Genomic DNA, 20622 nt, shown 5'->3' with positions numbered 1-20622 from the left:
GTGTCTGGGGTGTTTTCCAAATCCCCTGTACCTCTACACTCGCACACTCCTTGGACTCGTAATTCACGCGACCGGCATTTTCTTTTCGGCAACCCCTCGGCAGTCTCCTCTTCTCTCCTCGCAAGGGCTGTATTCCAGCTGATGGCGGCAGGTTCTCTGGTTCAACAGTGAATGCACTCGTGCTGTAGTTTGCGACGATCCACAAGATATTTCGTGCTCGAAGGAACATGGTCGCAAATAAACACCCTTAAGGCTTTACAGATTTTCTTCTCCCTGGACAACTGACTTTTTCTTTCTTCTCTCGCTTCGCAAGTAGAACCGCCGCCGCCGTCTTCTGTTTTTTGGTCGCTGCAGACCGCCTTAAGAGAGTCACATAACACCGCCACGCGAAGAACACATACTTAGGATCCTCGCTGTTTGAGACATTGCCGTCTCGCGGAAGCTCGCGAGCCCATCATGTCGTCGGCTGTAGCGGAGCTGGATAGCTACCTTCGGTCCATGCTGGCTCTGAAGCCTCCCGGGGTTAGAGGCTCCAAGGTTCACAGTATTACCAGACTGTGCACCGCCAATGTTCAAGTACGCCACGTTCCCTACTCCTGAGATATTTGATTGTTGAGATGGTTGAGGCTGTTAAGGTCGCTGAGATGAAGTTGATGAGAGGCTAACCCTGCACCTCAGGATGAACCCGTTCTCATCCAAAAAATCTACACTCACTTCAAGAAGGCCCCCGCCACCCACAAGCTGGGCGTTCTCTATGTGGTCGACTCTATAACCCGGCATTGGGTAGACGCCACTCGTAAGGCTGGCCGGCCTCCACGAAGCGCCGCGCCGGATAGGACCTTCGCTGGTGGCGTCGATCGAGTGACCAAGTTGTTGCCCGTGTTGATGACCGACATCATCAACAATGCCCCGCAAGATCAAAAGGTACGCATACACTTAGCGCGAATGCTCAGGATGGGGCTGGACCTCTGGGTGCGAATCGCGTCCAATGGCCGTATTCTCCCGCGACCGCTCAACCTTGGACGTGATGTCGGCATTTTTTTGCGCTTTTATTGCTCTGGCGGATCTTATTACTCACGTATGCCTTTCTGGACGCTGTAGGAAAAGATCAAGAAGCTCGTCGACATCTGGGAGTGCGGCTGCTCCTTCCCGCCCTCTATGCTCACCTCATTCCGCGAGAAACTGAACACTCCGACACATAGTAAGTGTCCACCCTCGGATCTTTGCTCTTCTCGTCTTCTGATTCAATCGCTTCTACCATAGTTCATAGATGTTCAGGCCACCATGCCAAAAGGCTCACCGGCCCTCAGCTTCAATCCTTTGGAAGCCCCAGCTCTGCTGCAAAGTACCAATAGCTCGCCGGCGGCGGCAACAGATACCACCAGTATACTCAAACCGCTGACCGATATAGCTAAACGGAGCACGGTGACGTCCGCTTCTCCCACCAACCCGCTCGCTACCCTAACCCCAGCAGGCGCGGCTCTGCATCTCGCTTCATCTGTCGATTCGTCTCTACTGTCACCCTGGACGGCTAACCCATACACAGGTGCTGGTGCTGGCGCCATGGCCAATCCATTTGCCGCTCCTGGTGGCCTTGGCCAGAACCCTGCCATGCCGCAGCCGCAGGGCCAGAGCCAGACCCCGAACCCATTGGAAGCAATGCTTCCGCAGTGGCCAGCCGCCGCTCCGGCGATGGATGGAAACGCGATGTCCCGGCAGCTTCCGCTGCTGCAATTACTGTCGCAGCAGGGCATCTCGCAGGACCAGTGGGCTGCGGCCCTGCAACTCGTCAACATAACCGATACCCTGGGTGCTGCCAACCCCCCTCAAATTCCTGGCTTTGGCGCGATACCCTGCCAGGGCTCTGGTGGCAGGGGCCATCCTGATATGCAGAACCGTGTCGATCGTGATCGCAGGAGGGATCGTGACCACTCTAGCTCTCCTCCCGGTGGGTATGGCCGTCCTTCTGGCTCTCCTGGTTGGGACCGACGTCACTCCGCCTCGCCGCCTCGCCGCCACGACAGGCCGGTGCACGACGAGTATTACGGTGAATCTCCTGGGCGCCGGGGTGATCCTCGCGATACTCGTGGTCGTCGGGGTAACGAATACCGTAAACGTAGCCCGCCGGGCTGGAAACGCCGGGCTCATTCCCTGCTGCGGAAAGACCTTAATCTCCCCTCGCCTGGTCCCAAGCACGTCGAGAGGGACTATTCCATCGGCCCGGGTAACATCAAGGTTCTGAGCCGCACCCTCTTTGTCAGTGGCATCTCCTCCGAGGATCACCTCCGTTCGCTCTTCAACAAGTTCGGCGTCGTTCAGACCTATATTGTCAACATTGACAAGCGTCATGCTTTCATTAAGATGATTAGCCGCCACGACGCGGTGAGCGCTTGCGAAGGAGTAGAGTCATTCCGTTCAGGCGAGATACAACTCCGCACCCGATGGGGCGTTGGTTTCGGCCCGCGTGACTGCAGCGACTATCAGACTGGCATCAGTGTCATTCCAATCGAGCGACTCACCAATGCGGATCGCAAATGGCTGCTCACGGCGGAGTATGGTGGCACCGGAGGTCGCCCCATTGAGTCCGGAATGGTTGTCGAGGAGCCAGACATCGAAATTGGTGCTGGCCTCTCATCCAAGGCGATCAGTCGACGCATTGCGGCTAGCACTAAGCGTGGCCGGAACTCAGACGGCTTTGGCGGCGGTCGCGGCGGACGTCCAGACCGTAATGGTTTTGGCAGTCCCAGCCAAGGCCGCCTTCGCCGCAATTGACAAGTAGGATCATCAACTTGAAGCTGATTGGCAATTGACATGGCGTTTGTCACTATCTCGGAGCACCACATTTTTTCTGAGAGTACTCTCTCGCGAACAATACCTCATAGGTATTGGCCGTTGGGTGGTGCTTTTAGATGCTGGGGAGTGGCAGCTCCAAATCAAGGGCAGCTAGTTGCTCATTGTTGGTGTTCGAAAGATTTTGCCCAGAGACTTCCCCCGACGCGTGGAGCGAAATATACATTATTCAAGACCGTAGGTTGGTTGAACTTCCCCTGGAGTGTAAGCTTCGCCGTTTCGATCTTGTCACTTGACCGCCCGCCTGGTCCTATATCCCGTGGTGGGATTGCAGGCTGCTGAAGCAGTTCCGGCCCAAATAAGTGTGACTGGTGGCGGTGGAATCCGGCGTCTTTGGCGGTTGTGGTGTTGGTTTGGGGTGTAGAGGGGGGTAAAGGGGCGTCCCCCTCGCCATCACGATATCGATCCTCGGCCTTTTGGAAGTCGGCGGGCTCTTCTGTTCTTCCTCTTGGCTTGGTGGTATGGCTTGCATTGAATTTTTTGGTGGACCGGAAGCACCCCGCTCATCCTTGATGGCGTGCTCCGCGTGCGGATGCAACCGCGGTCACGCGAAGCTAGGCGAACAGCTCGCCGAACGTGGCTAGCTCCATGTGTTGGTACCGTTCTTCCAATTCATTCCACACTGCCAGTCATTAGCTAGGGGATTGGAAGAGTTGACTCACGACTGACATGTTCTAGGTGGTAAGAAATGATCCTGGCCGAGCAAGTGGGGTTGAGAACGGTGTCCCAAAGGGTAGCCACGCCAATCCGCTAACGCCTCGTCCGAGGCGTGAAGCGACATTGACAGACGGTAGACTCAACCCGAAGGATCTAGAAGTCGGCTGCACAGATCTCGACTGCCGTCAGGTCCATAGGATCTGTCGGTGGGACGAGGTCCAGATCCCTCTGTTGGCATGGATTAGGCTTCGAAATCGGACCGAGCCGCTTTGCACAGTCCGTTATGACACCCGTCACGCACCGTGGTGGACATGCCTTAGGTACGCGGGGATCGATAGTTCCTTGGATAAGCCGGCATATCCAGCTTCTGAGTCTGGTGATCGATAATGAGGGCCTCCATTCCTGCCCGCGATTTCGTCACGCGCAGCCGAAGCATTCATACGCTCAGTTCTCACATTCCTGGAGGATCGAGTTACCGGAAGGACTTTTGGCGGATGCTTGTCGATACATCTTATTGTGTTCCCATGCCTGGCGGGCAGCATTGACGTTCATTTGACCGGCGTGGTGTCAACCTCACGGTGTTGCCTTACGTGACCAGGACAGGCGGCTGGATCGCGAACCAACGAATAGACCTCTTCCATTTAGTGACCGCGATGAACAGTTCCATTGTCCCCTAGCCTACTAGAGGCGGCTGTCGTGATCCATTCTGTTGCCTCGATTTGAGCAGAACCAGGTGCCGAACCACCCGAATTCTAAACGCTTTACCCCTCTTTTCAACCATGCCATAGAAGTCTCGTTCCAGTAGCTCGTTCTTATCAAAGATCTTCTCGATGGATTGCCCCTGAACGCTTTCTCGGTCAAAGACAATGATTCCGACTGTGTTTTGGCCGTTGGTGTTGTTACCCGATTCGTGTAACAACAACTCGTGTTGATGCGGGCTCAGCCGACCCCGAGTATTCGAACCAGGTGCCATACTCGGTCTTCGTGACGCTAGTGGAAGCCACTGCACATCCTGCGTAGCGGCCGCATTCGATGAGGCTGTTCGGATGCGACTGTTTGCTGGAGCAAGGACTAAAGGAGGTACCGGCCGAAGGCATTCTTATCCTCGTCTTCACTGTTTCGGAGATAAACGGAGGAAATCGAACACAGTCGCGGTCTTTGCCAAGTCGCCGGTGGCTCACCGCAGTCCGAGATTCGCAGAGCTGGCTCCCACAGCGGCCAGCGATCGCGAGAAGGAAGAAGTAGGGGAAGCCCGTCGATCTGCTTCCGATGCGCTCACACTTCTTCTTCCGCTTGCCATTGACAGTTTTGAAGGCGTGCTATTCGTGTTTGACCCCAGTTCTGATTTTGCGGGTTCTATGACGGGGCTTCGAGTGGTGTTGTCGACGAGCCATCGTAGCTGCTTGGTGGTGATCTGCACACTATTGTCTCCATAGCGCGGGATCCTCCTTTTGCGAATGGTGCGAGAAACGATTGACGGTTCGAAGTTCATTGAAAATGGTTTGTCGTTGCGTTGGAGTGTGTGGGAGCGCTCCGGGACTCACATCGGGATCCGCCATCGGTCCGCCGTATGTACGCTGTCGGGGCAACTCGGAAAATAACAAATTATATCAACCGTCACGTCTCTGATTCGACCACGACCGCATTTCTTTGTTGTTTCCCTATTTCGGTCGGTCAGCTGACTGCAGTGTGGTTTCAGATCATGGGACTCTTAGTGGCTTCAAACAATTCACAAACCGTGGCGAGGTCTATCCCGGTCCCGTTCATGGAGCACATTCCCGGTCGCAGGGTTTCACAATTGGTAGAACGGGTAGTGCGATGGTTCCTAATACTACCAGTGCCGCCAGCCGGAAAATATCGTGTAAGCTTCACCTTTGCGATATGATCATTCATCGTGGTATACTCGAACGCTTGCGATGTCTGACGCACAACTCATGATTTGCTGCCAGTCATTAACCCGTGTCTTGGAGGACAGGAGGGGTTGACAGACTTTTTTTTAGTGGCAATCGGGAATTGGGAGTTCCACATGCAATGCACTTGTGTATTCAGGCCATATGCACCCAATTCTAGGCAGCACAAAGAGTCTTCGGGGTTAGTGTCAGCCATGGCAAGAGGAACGAGGCACATACCCGTAACATGGTCACGTTTTGCACCGTTGACAGTGAGGGCAGGTCTTGACAGCGAAGGGGTCAACTTGATTGGGCAGCCATACCATTCCAATAAACGGGATTTGTCAAGGAGCCCGAGTTTCTTCTCGTTGGCTTTCTCGGCTCAAACAGGACAATGCGAGTCAATAACAGGACGGTCAATGAAGAGGAAAAGCGTATCTTCGGGCGGGAGTGTCAAAGGTACTGACTGACTCTCATCCGCCAATAAGGTGCTCTGTCTGTGTCAGCATAATGGAAGAGTCAAGGGGGGATTAATAGCGGAAGGAGAACTTATCGCCAGTTCGCTGATAGTGTCTAGCTCTGTTAAGTCCGAACGACTAGAGTAAAGGACTGGAGGAGTAGAGAGTATTTATAGATATCTCGACTTGTCCTGTCCCTCATATGGTTATTAGCACCGGTTGACTTTTACTAGCAGTGGTAACCGTTATCATAATTGTGAGTGTAGCTGTCTAAATCTGCGGCCCGTTGAAAATCATGTTTACGTTCAATATTCGTTAATTTGAGTAGCACTTAGAATGCCAACTTGAGACTGTCACCAGAGAAGTCAAGCCCATGTAGTGTAGAAATAGCCGTGATGAGTTTATGGACATGGCATCGTTTAAAAAAGCGTTGACTGACGAATAAATTTTCAGCGGGATTCTAGGTTAAGACCTCGAAATACCTCTACGATTAGACTATGATCAATGAAAATTTTGGAGCCTCAGGGTTTACCCGATTCTTTCTGTTCACAGTTCAAACTTGACTCAACAGTCACGTTTTCAAGCACCGAGAAATAACCCCTAATTCGATTACTTGAACCTATAAGCGTGGACTTTTCGGCCTGCCAGCATAAACAAAGGCCCTTGCTTTACTATAGACCCAACGCTGAACTTATCACCGACGCTAGAATAAGCTAAGCGTAGCTAACACAAGGTTGCGGACCTATTTTAGAAAATCTGTCGGCCTGTATTCCAGTACGTAAATAGATATCGGTGATGCGTATAACCGTTGAAGCTGGTGAATAACAGTGACGAAATATTTCCAGTTAATGTATTGGTGTGGTCAAAATGGAACTAACTAGTACTGTAATGCTATCCAGGCGGCCTACTAAATATCCCAGGAATTTTCTTCTCGCTAGGCATTTCTCAGACTTTATTTGCACTTTTTAACGTTTATTTCAACGACTGTAGAAGGTGATTCACCGTAAACATCCTTAAGATATGAGGCAGTTACCAATATGGATCCAAGGGGGCGCCCCGCCTAGATCGACTCACGCCATGGTTCGAAGTGGGGCGCTTTGTGAGATTAGCCGCAAACTCTAGATCGCATACTTCAACAGATGTTGAATCACCTCAACTGGCGGCAAAAATGAAATATTTTCTGCGGAACTACAGCATAGTCCATCATCTCTCCCATAAATCTGCATACCTAGCCGCTACGAGCGGCCGAAGGCGAAAAGGCATGAAAAGTTTTCGTAAGTACAGTACAATTCATCGGCTGTGAAGACTGGACATTCACTGGGGATGGCTTAACGTTGATATTTGCAAGCCTCCTAGCTAGCAGAGCTCTACTTTCAACTCAAATCTCCACCTCCAGCCATTCTTAGGGAATGAACGAATGTAGCACTACGCGAGTGAGTAGCCACTGATAAATTTCCTGTCGGCATGTTTTTAAATGGCAGATGGGACCTTCCCCTCAATCTATTTCAGAAAATCCTCTTTTTTGACGGCCCCTTATCCTCGACTATATCAGAGTTCCTTTATTGACAATGGCGTAGTATGACAGGAAAGCCGCTGAACGTCGCTGCCGCAAACTTTTCAGGGATTACAAAAAATGGTTTAATAGTTTGGAGGGAAATCCCTACTCCTTAGACCCTGCGGGCTCCTCGAAACCTGCGGGCTCATCGAAACCTACGCGCTCATCTTATACGAAGCTGGGATCCACCCCCACAGAACATGGTCGCGCATCGTCTCCAGCTGTAAAGCCTGAGAGCAGACGCAATCGGAGGGTTCGGTTTGAGCCTATTGAAAGAATCCAGACGCCAGAACCGACTCAATTCAGTCGGAATAATCAGGCTCAGTCTGTAAGCAGTCAGTGAGTGCCTTTTTGCGCTATACGTTGCAACACCACGTTCTCGGCGAGTCTAATTCCTAACAGAAATAGCAGACCGATCAGACGGGATCAGAAGGAAAGGAGCTGGCCGACTAGACGAATAAAGTGAGTATTGAAGTCTTCATTATTTTTGGGGCAACAAGCCAGCATGCTTATATGACTAACGCAAGATAGATCGGTGTCAAGAAAGCGCGAGCGTCGTCGGTAAACCGGTGATAAATAGTTCTACCCTCGCCATATCAAATAAGTTCTGGGTGATGTCGAAAGTCCCATAAAAGAGAAATGAGAAAAGGGGTGAGAAGGAACCGGCGTTAATAGGTCATATCTGAAAAAGGGCATACTGAGACACAATATGAAAAGGCTAGTTTTGAAATTGCTCTCTATAACGATATTTCAATCGGCGCTCCTAGTTCGTCAATCACCAGCGAAGCTAGTACTAGCCGTTGTGGAGATTCTTCATCTCGTCTTAGGCTAAGGTGCGATCAGCGGCCGTCCTACCAGCGCCAAGTTGCACGGCCGGCGGGTATCAGCTCCGGAGTTTTGTTATACGCTTGGTATAGTTATTGTTACATTCTTTGATCGTGATATCTGTACTGAAATCTCTATCGAATTCGAATTATGTTTTGAATTAGTAGTCAGGACGCCGGAGGTCGCCCGACACGACGTCCCTAGTAAATATTCAAAAGAATTTAAATAGTAAGTATATGCCGGAATCTTCTAGTCAATGCGACCTAGTTCTGATCTACATTCACAAGAGATCCGGTCAAGGGCAACCACGTAGCGATTGCCGCCTCCTTATGATGGGCTTTCAGGTTATCGCGACGCGAGAAGCCGCGCCGGCAGTCCGGAACTAGCAGGCATACGGCTTTTCAGCAAATAGCTAGATAGATGACGCTGAAGGCCTATAAAATACCGAAGGCAACTTCTATACGCCGCAACACTGCATTTGAATTGTCGCCGCCGAAAGTGTTATGGTATATTTGCTGTTGCGACTATGGCTCAGGCGTCACGGGTGGATAGACAAAAGACCTGGTTTATTAGACTGTTCATAGGTTTGATCTTTTGACCAGCCGGACAGTCAGCCAAGACGTGCGGAAGAGAGTGGTATAAACTGACAATAATTCCAAGGGGGAAACGTCCAATCCACACATCATCCACGAGTACGTGTGTAGCCATCCAGGTGGTCTGGAAAAACTCTGATTGCCAAAATTTTCTCAAAATTTATTTGCACTTTTCAACGTTCGTTTCAACGACCGTTGAAGGTGAATCACCGTAAACATCTTAAATATAAGATGCAACCGCCAAGAGATAGTTCCAAGGATGGCCCAGTCTAGATTCATGCACGCCACGGTTCGTATTGGGGGCTTGGCGAGATTGGCCGCAAACTCTAAAAAGCATGCTTCAACGGCTGTTGAATCACCTCAACGGGCGGCAAAAACGAGTGTTTCCTACAGATTTACAGTGCAGTCCACCACTTCTCCCATAGATTTTGCATACCTGGCAGCTACGAGCATCCGTAGGCGAAAATGCATAAAAGGACGCTCCACAACCGGTCTGGGAAATTCAGGACTTCCATCCTCATCCTCCGAGACAGTCACGGTCATCTTGTCTGACCGCAGACTTGACTTATAATTAGTCTTGGCTTTCGCTGGCATGAGCCCATTGAAGTAAGAAATGTGCTCTCTCGCAGGACGGGCTCTGCATTATCAAGTGAACTCCGCAGGGACATCTGCGAAATCAAGAGACTCCGCAGTGACAACTGCGAAACCAATAGACTCCGCAGTGACAACTGCGTTACCAAGAGACTCCGCAGTGACAACTGCGATACCAAGAGACTCCGCAGTGACAACTGCGTTACCAAGAGACTCCGCAGTGACAACTGCGATACCAAGAGACTCCGCAGTGACAACTGCGAAACCAAGAGGCTCCGCAGGGACAGCTGCGATACCAAGAGACTCCGCAGGGGGCGCTGCGTCACGAATTGAACTCCGCAGGAGACCGCTGCGTCAACAAGTTCTCCCTCACAGCCTTGAGCCCTGTGATTGTATAATTTTGAGCTTCCATGCAGCCTTGAGCCCTGCGTTATCAATTTTGTGCTCGTTTAGGTGACCCGCGGCGCCGCGGTGCTCGTCCTGATCCTCTGACCACATGCAGGCACCTCTTCGCGGTGTCAGAGACTAGTATTCGAGGGAGTTACTCGAAGAAGCCAAGACCTGCTCCAAAGAATCCATACAGATTTATAATCTTCTCAAGAGCTTTGTGTGTTATATGGTTCTGCTTGCTCGTAGAGTTCCCTATTCGTATTCCTTGTTTGCGTAAAGGATTTTGTAGCCTTCAATCACCCGCTGAGCTTCGAGGATGGGCATTCTCTTCCATAGGATGCCATGTAGAAAGTATATTGGATTATTAGGGCAATGATTATCCGGTGCATGATAGCGTGGGCCAATCTGGGTGATGTCTGCAACTCGAGTACACACACACACACACAATTCATTAACGCCCGGCGGCTGAGCCAAAAGGGCAACTAAAACTAAAACATCGATACACGTCCTAATATACATCTGCCGTGTCTCCTTCGAGCCCATACATGGATCCTTGCAGTATATGTCCTCTGAGCTGTCAATATCAAAGGGATCCTTGTGGGTTAGTAAGTTGGTTAGTAGACTGGCTTGAAGGCGCTTCTTCAAGTGTTCAACATCCTATCTTCGGCAGTTGAAGCGCGTCCACCATTTGTGGCACAAGGTGGTAGGTGTAGGTTGGTGATGGGGGAGGAGGGTGTCGTTGTGTTGGTTGACGTGGTTAGGTGGCGTCGAGTCGGCCCGTGGCGATCGCGAATCGTATTGAGGCTCGCACCGCTTCCAAGTTCGGCACCCATCGCTGATTGTCCGAGGGCGATTTCCCGCCCAGGAAGAAGGAGAGATTGCCCCGGTGAGTTTGACTAGTCTGCAACAATGCTATTCGTTCTGTGGTCCATTTCCGACATCGAAAGAGGAAGTGTTCCACGGTCTCTCTTGCTTGTCCACATACACACTGGTCCGAGTCTGCAACGTTGATCCGGCAGAGATAGCTATTGAGTCTGGCCATACCAGTCCGGAGTTAGGCCAGCACGCTCGCTTCTTTCCACGATAATCGATCATATAGCTGTCGAGTGTGTTTCCCTAGCAGTGCTGCATCTACTCGTTTCACGTGTCTTCCTACGTTCCCCGGCAAGTCATTGCTGGGAGCTGCTTGAGACCGAGCGATCTTCAGTGTGGTCGACTTCATCCTAGGGGCAGATTTTTGCAGGGCGGTATCCTTCTGGGTCGCGGTCCTGGCTTGCTCCTTGGCCAGGCCTAGCACTTTATTGTCCGCGCTGGTAGGGATCTAGAGGATATTGATATGGTTTCCGTTTCTCCGTAGCCTTTTCATCAACTTATACAATTGGCAGACGAACTCCTGGCCTGACTGTTGCCGAGGATTTCTCATCGTGAGGGCCGCTGCTTTGTTACTCGTGAGTAGCGTGATCCTGTAGTCTTTCAGTCCCACTAGCATATTCAATGTGTGTGCTAGTGCTGCTAGCTCCGCGGAGAATGGGTTTTGCTCTAATCTTAGGCCTAGTGTCGTAGAGAAGGTCTTCAGTTTCAGCTTCCGATATCGAGGTGGCTGTTTCTTGATCGCCACCCTAAAACCTACGAGGCCGTTTCGTGCTGAACTGCTGACCGCAACTTGCAATGATCCGCCCGGTACGGTGTGCGAGTGCGGCATTGCTTTAACATCGCTCTGTATGCGAGTTTCCTACGGTGCTAACACGAACGGATTGATGGTTTCCAGAGTTTCTATCTCAATGTTTTTCAGCGCGTCCGCTACCTAGTACAGTGGCGAACGGTGGTATCTCCTGAACTTCTTTATGCAGGCTGTGCTCCTACGGAGCGGGTGGGTTTCTGGAAGGGTATATATATCCGTCCATATTTTGACGGCCCGTCTCCAAAAACGGTGTTGTGCGGTGGCAATATAAGCCTCGGCCTCCGCTACGCTGGTCGCAACGGTAAGAAATATCCCGACAATTGCTTGCGCTCCTACCCTTTGGACTCGATTGATCGGCCCGCTAGCCTTGTGCTTACAGGCGTGCATCCAGACACTAGAAGCATAGTCTACCACTAGAGCCACTGTCGATGTGAACAGCTGTCGTGCGGTTGCTGGTGTTAGGCCGCGAAGTCGCCGAAGCTCTATCGCTGCCTCCAGGCCTTTAGATGCCGCCCTCGTGATATGTTCCTTGTACTTAAGTCTTGTGTCTATGAGAACGCCCAGGATCTTGATATGATCTCTAGGTATAACAGTCTGTCCCTTGATAGTGAAAGGCTCCTAGTCTGTTTTGTGAACTTTAGGAGCGAAGTGTATAATAGCTGTTTTGTCTGCCTCAAAAGTCGCTCCACTCCTTTCCTCCTAGTCGAGCGCTTCAGCGATAATTGCTTCAATACCTTCCTGATTGCTCTGCGCCGTTGGTCCGGTCACCTACGCGGTAAAATCGTCCACGAACGCGATTACTCCTCCTTAGCTATCGATCTGTCGTTGAACGAGGTCTGCGTTAAAGAAGAGGAACAAAATCGGGGATAGCGGCGAGCCCTGCAGCAGCCCAGCCTATAGCAGGCTTTAGACTTCAGACAATTGCCTATTGATTTGGATGGTCGCTGTTCGTTCCGAGCAGAACGCCTCAACCCACCGGAGCAGATCCTCCGGTATACCTCGCGCTTTTATCCTCTGAAGCAATCGTTCTTTGCACACTCTATTATAGGCTCCTTTAACATCGAAGCTGATCAAGCTCAATACCCGTCGGCCGCGCCACGCCGTGTAGATTTGCTCTTACAGAAACACGAGTACTTGCTCCGCAGACCGCTGCTTTCGGGCTCCGAAGTGGCTGGTCGGGAGCAAGCCGTACGTCTCCAGCGCGTGTAAGACCCGTTCTACAACCACTGACTCCAATATCTTGCCTAGCGTCGCAAGGAGCGAAATTAGTCTCTATGCTTTAGCAATGTTATAGTTCTCTTTATTCGGCTTTTTGAGCGGTATAATCTTAGCGTGTCTCCACTGCCTTAGCAACGTGCCTCCTTCCAGCGAGGCTTAGAACAGATCGAGAACCCTGTCCTTGACCGTGGGCCACGTTATCTTCCAGACTATCACCGGCAGGCCGTCTTCGCCAGGCGCTTTCTAAGACTTCGCCGCTAACAGTTACCGCTCTACCTCTTCTATCGTGATCGCTAGCATATCTACTAGTGCTCTTTCTAGTCTCGTCCCTTCACCGTCAATAATCTCCGGCAGAGGCGGGAAGAATATAGTCAGCAATTCTTCTGCTTGCCCCTTGTGATCAGTAGTGGTCGTTCCGTCTGCTTTCAGGAGCTGCGGGACCTTTCTAAACGCTGCGTCGTCTCCTGACTTCAGGTATTTAGCGGCTTTCTATATATTATCGTTGTCTGCGAGGAATTCATTCCAGTGCTTTTTCTTTTATTACCGGATAGCATCGTGGTATTACTTCGCTGTGCCTTAGGCCATCTCTTCTAGACAGGGTACCTTTCGCCCCGCCCGTCGCTCCGAGCGGGCGTGATTCCTCCAGTATATATATATTTGACGGAGCTATGTCAAGTCGTCCGTCCACTATCGCTTTGCGTGTGGTAACGGCCTGGCCTTCGGGGTCAAGGCATACACCGCTTCCCAGACCGCGGATATAAGTCGATCGGTTTTCTGCTGCACGGTGCCCTCCAGCGGAGTGGCGGCTAGGGTGTTCGCAATCCTAACATTAATCTCTTTCCATAGAGCGTTTTTGAGCAGGAGTCGTTCCGGGTGTTTTGGGGGCGACCATAAGGCATCGAATACTGTCTCAACGGTGCAGTAATCCGACCCGTGCTCTGTCCTAAGTATAGCACACTTAACTATTGAGTCTGTTAGGTTTTCCGAGGCCAGGACGAGGTCGATCGTGGACTCGCAATCCCCATTCTGTCCTGCGCTATGCTATGTCTTTGTGCCTCGTTTGAGTAGACTGCTGAGTGCAAATTCATTCATAAAGTCGATAATTAGGTCCGCTTCACCTTATCTTACCAAAGAAACATCGTCTCCTCCCTAGAGTTGATCATAGCGGTTAAAATCTCCCACGATTATAATCTCCAACGCTATGCCTGTGTCCCGCCGTATCTCTGTGATCGCTTTGCGTAGGTGATCGCATGTTTCGAGCAATGCCGCGGCATCCCCTCCCTCCACGTAGACTAATACCATAAATATCAGGCGCTCGGGGAGGCGGATAACCGCCGCGGTCAGATCCGGCGACTCGATCGACAGTTGCTCCGCTTCCACATCCCTATTAATCCAAAGCATACTTCGGATCGCCTACCTGCCTTCCCTCCAGGTAGAGGGAACTATCTTTGTCCATTTGTGATGTCCCATCAGGGTAGTCAAGAGCCGGCCTTAAATCCTCCTCGCTTAGGGTTCTTGAATCGCTAACACCACCGCGTTCTTAGTCTCTTCGTCATTCATTAAGCTCTCGAGAACTGCACCCTGTTTCCTCACGTTTAGTTGAATTACTCGAAGAGTTTTATTCATGATGTGATAGATAGAGCTTCTGACAGTTTTTGCTATACGATTCGTGTGGGCCTCCGCACAGAACGCATTTAAAGATCGAGCTATCACAGTTACTATAACGATAGCCTTCCGTGGCACATTTTGCACACTTCTGGGCGTTCTTGCATTAGAAAGCCTTATAGCCAATCTCCTAGCAATTATAGCATTATGTCGGTCGTGGTCGATATTCAAAGACGCTAGTCACGCCAGATTCCCCCCCCAGCGTGAAAGAATCCATCGGCCAGGAGCCTCCTTGCATCAGAGCCTTTGGTAAGGTATACGACCATTAATCCATAGGCCTTCGCGCTCTCCTTTTTGCTGAGCCATACGATCTTAGCAACAGTGGTTTCATTTTCCTCGCTGAGGGCTGCCATAGCTCCCGTCCGGATCTCATCGTTTTCGTCTAGTACTGCAGCCCTATTAACGCTGTCGACTTTGATCGGGTAAAGCTCGTCACGAAGCACCCGGGCTCCTGCGCCGATCTTCGCTTCCGCCACTTTCTTGACCAGCTGGTGTTCAGCTTCATCGCGGCACGCTATCCTAATTCGGTTTATATTCTTCGGGTCCACTGTGACAGCTCGGCAGCGCCAGTGCGTGTGGTTTTCCATCGTCCGGATCTCTGTCTCAACCGCCGCCCTGATTGGGCCTACGGAGATCCTCTCGTTATCCGAGTCTGCCATCTTCGAGGTGTCTATAGTGCAATATAACGTGTCGGTGAAGGTAGTAGGCCTCGTGTTCCACGATGAGAGAGTCCGTATGTTACTCGGGTGACTAGTCGGAGGAGTGCGGGCAACATCTGCATAGGAAGGGGAGCCAGTAGGAACGGAAGGGCTGATGGCATCGCGTAGGGATTGAATCTCGCGGAGGACCTCATCGTGGTTGTTCTGAGCGCGTGCCTCGGCGTGGGATTGCGTTGTCAGGGGTCTATCCGTCAGGGTCTGTAGCTCATGTCGGACTTCGGCAAGGGCGGCGCTGAATTCTTCTTTAACCTTCTGAAGCTCTTCCTTGTGCAATTCATCGCGTCGCCTGATCTCTCGCCTGAGTTTAACGAGCTCTTTCACGAGTGTGGCGGTGTTGAGGTCCTCGCTCTCCGTAGCGGAGTCGTCCGAAGTGACCGCGTCACGTTGAGCTGTTGGCTTGTCTTGCGTTTTCTTCCTCAGCTGAGAGCGTGTCGTTCTCTGGTCGTTGTCGATTTCCTTCTCTCGAGCATAGTTATTTGGTCGCCTTGTAGTGCGTCTCGACCTCGCCAATCGTGGAGGTGAATCTTCGCGTTCGTCGCGGTCGGGCGGCTCAGGGGTTCGCGTCTCGGCCCGTCCCGCCATTTTTGCTTCCTCGCGTCGCTCACGATACGACCGTTCAATTCAACCGCGGGTAGTTCGCCACTACCCTGTCGTACAGTCTGGTTGGATACAGTCGTTCTCATGAATACAGAGACGACCGGTCGCTTCAAGGCGACGAACAGTCAAGTAGACAACTTGTGTCAAGCAGTTATATTCGGTAGTCTTTAGCTCGATGAACAGGCAGGGACCGACCGTCAACAAATTATTTCCGTCGCATCGCGTTGGCCGATCTGCACACTTTCCCTTGTTCGGTACCCTTTACTTCTGACGTTCTTATCTACACACCCTCTCCTTGTGTATTGCGCTTTGGTCCGCGACCCCAATTTCTCCGCAGCTTGAACTCGGCGTTCGACTACCCAGTTTGCAGTCATGGTCTCTGCTAGGAAGCGCGATTTCACCTGCTCGTGGGAGCACTGTGACAAGGCATGTGTTTCTTTGTTTTGCTCATGAACCAACTTTCCGCCTTCCTTCTCCCTTCTAATCCGATCCCTCACCCAGTCTTTCCATCGCAAGTCTGATCTCTGCCGTCATTATCGGATACACACTAATGAGCGGCCCTATTATTGCAATGTGGAGGACTGCAACAAAAGCTTCATTCAGCGCAGCGCTTTGACTGTACACTTGCGGATTCATACTGGCGAAAAGCCTTATGTCTGCGACCATGAGGGCTGCCAGAAAGCCTTCTCAGATGTGAGCCTCGACCGGGATCTTGGTCCGGTACATCCTCTAACAACCACAGTCCTCCAGTCTCGCCCGCCATCGAAGAATCCACACGGGAAAGCGACCGTATGTCTGCCAAGATAAGACCTGCGGACAAAGGTAAAGCGGCTCTGGAAACCTACCACCCAGAAATGTCAACCAACTCACATTGCCGCGTTTCTTGTTGTAGCTTCTGTCGCAAAGCCACCCTCACGAAACACCAAGACCGCTTCCACCCCCCGAGATCTTCGACTCAACCAGCCTCGGAAGACTCGGAGTATTCCTACCAGCACCAGGATCCCGTCGCTGTGTCCATCCCCAATGCGCAAGAACGGAACCCCCTCGCACAGCAGCCTTTCTACCCGCAGAGCGTTCAGATGAACTCCATGCTCGTGTACGAGGGTACCCCTGCAAGCATAACACAGGGTGTGCCCTTCCCTTTGGCGATGAACATGCAGTACATCTAGGAACCACCCCTTCAGCAGTACCATAACCCGCAACAGTATCACTTGCAACAGCAGCGACAAAAACAGTACATGCAGATGATGCCACAGCACTGCCATCCGGGCCCACGTACCAGTTAGCTGCCCCACCATTAGCCGTCGTTCCTGGGTTACCAGCTGCCTGAGGTACAGCGGAGGATGATGGGATACCCGACTAATTTCCAGTACAATCCCCCAACCCGAACCTTGAACTAACCAGAGGGAAGTGACCGGGGCTTTCTAGGAGTAGGTACAGAGGAGACTTGGCATAAAGTCTGTGGGGATGTGAATGATGTTATATAGGCCCGTAGCGTGGCGGCGTGGGTTTACGGATGCTCAAGCACCTCGGTGAATGTGAGCCGGCAGTCAACGTCGCAGTCCGGCATCTTGTCGATCAGGTCAATGCAGGCTTCCGAGAAGGGGGATTAGGGAATGCGGCACGGGTGGTCGAGGATCTCATCGACGGTATAGAACGGGTTCTTCCATACACAATCGTAGAGCAGGATGCCCAGGGCCCAGATGTCTTGTTCCTTGCCCCGGTACAACTCACCCTGCAGGATCTCGGGGGCTGCATATTCTATAAATAGAGGGTGGTCAGCGCAACCTGAATTTGGGGAAAGAACGTATCGACACAGAAAATCTTACTGGTCGTGCCCATAAATACATCAAACCGGCCGTTCTTGATATACGCCGCACTACCAAGTAGATCAAATTGATTCCCCATTCCTCATCAAGAACCGCAATCTTATCCTTAATGTCGCGGTGCACCACCAGAGACTTAGTGTGCAGGTGGTGGGTCGTGCTCACGACCTGCTTGAATATATCGCGACATCCGGACTCGTCCATGTTGGCCCTGACCTTGATATAGTCGAAGAGGTCTACCCGTGGCAATCTGTGGGGATCATGTCAAATAGTAGATGTCGTCCTCGAAGAATCCATCCATCTCCACAATGTTCGGATGCTTGAGCCAGTCTCGGCGATGAGCGCTTTCATCTTTGGCTAGATTTCATCATGTTCGGTTCTAGATGTCGTAGGTTCGTCTTTAACATTGTGACAGGGTCGAGCTTGCGGGAGAAGAAACATTCGGTCACCAGTTGGGCCCTTCTTGTTGCAGTCAAGACATCGGGCTCCACGCCTGGTGGGCAATATGGAAGTTGTATGTTGACGGCGAAATCTGCACATCATAGTGTTTCCTTGCATCAGCTTCCCGGATCACAAACCACGGGATGGACCTCTTCCGCTTAATCATAGTATTCAAGAGTTCAAGTGTACCCCTAGCCCACAAGAGGCTATTTCCATAGTCCATTCTTTTTGCATCGGCCGAGTCCAACCAGGCAGGACCCGAATTCCCAGTGCTTTATTCATCTTTCCAACCATGTCCAATCTTCTTGTTGGAAGCCCCGCTGCGACAGCTCGCTTTCGTAGCTGATCCTCTTGATGGATTGCGCCTGAACATCCAGGCCAAACGTCTTCGGGTACGGTGAATGACGATGCCAAAATGTGGTTTGACCGTTTCTGTGTTGATACCCAATTCGTGTAACGACTCGGTGTTGATGCGAGTTCAGCCGACCTGAGTATTCGAAACGGATGCCATACTGGAGTCTTTGTGGTGCCAATGGAGGCCACCTGTACGCCCGCATAGCGGTCGCGTTCGATGACCGGTTCGGAGGTGCGTATTTGCTGTAGCAAGGGAGGCGCCAGCTGAAGGCATTTTCATCGTTGACTTCATTGTTACGGGGATCGACGAAGGAGGGTTGGGAGCTAATCCGAACGCAGTTGTGGTCTCTGTCGAATCGCTGGTGATTCACCGGACCGAGGTTCGCGAAGGTGGGGACTACGATGGCCCATGGTCGCGGGGGAGAAGCCGTAGCTAATCTGTCAATCTGCGCCCCAAGCATTCGCACTTCCATTTCACTTCATCTTTGACCGCTTTCAGGCGTAGTAATCACGTTGTCTCCCAGGGGGTGTGCTTTCGTGGATTCAATGACTCGGGTTGCTTGGTGTTGTTGATGAGCTGTGGCAGCTCGTTGGTGGTGGCCTGCCCTCTGTTGTCTCCAGTGGCCAGAAGCTCAGGGTTGTGATGTGTAGTGGTGATGATTTCGTCACCATGGCGCGGGCACCTTCTCTTGCGACCGATATGAAAAACGATCGATGGTTTGAAGTTGCTCACCGAAGGGTTTGTCGGCACATTGTTGTCGTTTATGGGAGGCTTGGAACCCGCTGGTGGATCCACGATCCACCATTGGTCCCACTGGTGCCAAGTAGGAAACTTACGAACAAATTCTGTGATGGACGACCACGCCTCTGAATTGAAGACAACCGCATTCCTTTCTCGATTTCTCTAGTTACAGTCAGTCAGTTTACATGTAGTAGGCTTTCATATGGGGTTTTGAATGGTTTCAAACTGTTCACAAATCACGGCGATCTCCATCCACATTCTCTCGTTCAACCGGTCGCAAGGTTCACAAGTGGTCGGGCACCCAAAGATAGTTTGAAGCTTTGGTTTGACACGAGCTTTCACGGTGGTGATCAAACGCTTGGGATGTCATATTGAGGCTCGCTGTCATGTTGCTGGAAGTGGTCTGCCAGTGCTCTGGAGAAATTCATGACTTTCCTTAATGACCCCAACAAACAGACAGACCAACACACATCATGCTTGTCTGTCGGGCCATGTACATGCAGTCCTAGGCCCAAATTCCTCAAGGTTAACACCGGAGAACTATGCACATACCTGCGTCATGGCTGGTCCCGGTTTTGCACCGAAAATGAGGGCATGTCTCAAGCGAAGGTTCAAATCGATTGGGCATCCCGGATATCCCCAGTGATCAGTATTATTGTCGAGGAGCCCAGATATCTTGCCATTGAGTTCGAACAGTCACGGGACAACGCAAGACTTGAACGGGACCGACAGTCAAGAGAAGGAGGATATAGTACCTCACACAGGGTGGTCACAGGCACTACGCGACTCACATGAATCAACGACGTGCTATGCCTTTGTCAGTCCAGGGGAAGAACCACAGGTTGATTAATCGGGAAGAACTTATTAGGGACCGCTGGTAGCGTCTGAACTTTCTAGTCCAGTCTCGTTTGGCAGAGGCCGAGCTTCTGGCTCCAATGAAAAAAGGTTCATCGGGCTTGGAAGAGTCATGCAGTGAGCTAAAAGAGCAAAAGGACTATGCGTAGTAGGGAGCATTTATAGACTTGTCGGCATGTCTTGTCGCGTGCTTTGTTTGACACCAGCGCGCCTGCTATTGGGAATGGCAACCGTCGAAATATAATCAGTGCAGCTGCCCAAATCCGAGGGCCGCTGGAAAAATGTTTCAAGTCAACTTCCACTTATTTGAGCCACAGTTGGAATGTCAATTTTAGTTGGTCGCCGTGAGAATTAAGCTTATATTGAACTAGTGATGTTGGGTCTGTGGAGACTGCAGCATTCAGAAAAGTTTGACAGATGAACATGCATTCAGAGGGGGTTCCATATTAGGACTTTGAGGTGGCTGTTCAACAGTCATTGATAAGATGCTTGGGCTCCGGGGTTTACCTATCCTTTCTGTTCAAGTTTTAACACTGACTCAACGATCAGCCCAATACTTTGCGAAACACACCGGTCCAAATTCCAATACGCGGACGGCCATCGTCGGTGGGTATGAGCGTTGAAATTGGTGAACGGTGACCAAGCATCTTCAGCCTATGACTCGGTGCGGTGGGCGAACAACTAACATACGAGGATATACTCCATCTCATCAAGGG

The 20622-nt window shown here is 51.4% G+C and overlaps 3 protein-coding genes across 3 annotated transcripts; 2 read left to right on the top strand and 1 right to left on the bottom strand.

Annotated features, from left to right (window-relative positions):
- Positions 1–456: 456 nt before the first annotated feature.
- On the top strand, positions 457–2772 carry N7473_004344 (CTD-interacting domain-containing protein; the record flags this gene model as incomplete). Its single annotated transcript, XM_057150284.1, has 4 exons — positions 457–576; positions 679–924; positions 1102–1201; positions 1271–2772. 4 exons carry the CDS (start codon positions 457–459, stop codon positions 2770–2772), a joined length of 1968 nt encoding a protein of 655 aa, XP_057010394.1.
- A 13580-nt stretch (positions 2773–16352) lies between these two features.
- Positions 16353–16857, top strand: N7473_004343 (uncharacterized protein; the record flags this gene model as incomplete). Its single annotated transcript, XM_057150283.1, has 2 exons — positions 16353–16381; positions 16431–16857. The coding sequence occupies 2 exons, from the start codon at positions 16353–16355 to the stop codon at positions 16855–16857; spliced, it is 456 nt and encodes a 151-aa protein (XP_057010393.1).
- A 440-nt stretch (positions 16858–17297) lies between these two features.
- On the bottom strand, positions 17298–17718 carry N7473_004342 (uncharacterized protein; the record flags this gene model as incomplete). Its single annotated transcript, XM_057150282.1, has 2 exons — positions 17298–17449; positions 17544–17718. 2 exons carry the CDS (start codon positions 17716–17718, stop codon positions 17298–17300), a joined length of 327 nt encoding a protein of 108 aa, XP_057010392.1.
- Positions 17719–20622: the final 2904 nt, after the last annotated feature.

This window comes from Penicillium subrubescens (genome assembly GCF_028828155.1).
Source record: "Penicillium subrubescens strain IBT 31985 chromosome Unknown utg000003l_segment0_segment0, whole genome shotgun sequence".
Classification (NCBI taxonomy): Eukaryota; Fungi; Ascomycota; class Eurotiomycetes; order Eurotiales; family Aspergillaceae; genus Penicillium; species Penicillium subrubescens.
Note: the sequence above shows the minus strand (reverse complement) of the source record. Positions and strands in the feature narration are given on the sequence as shown.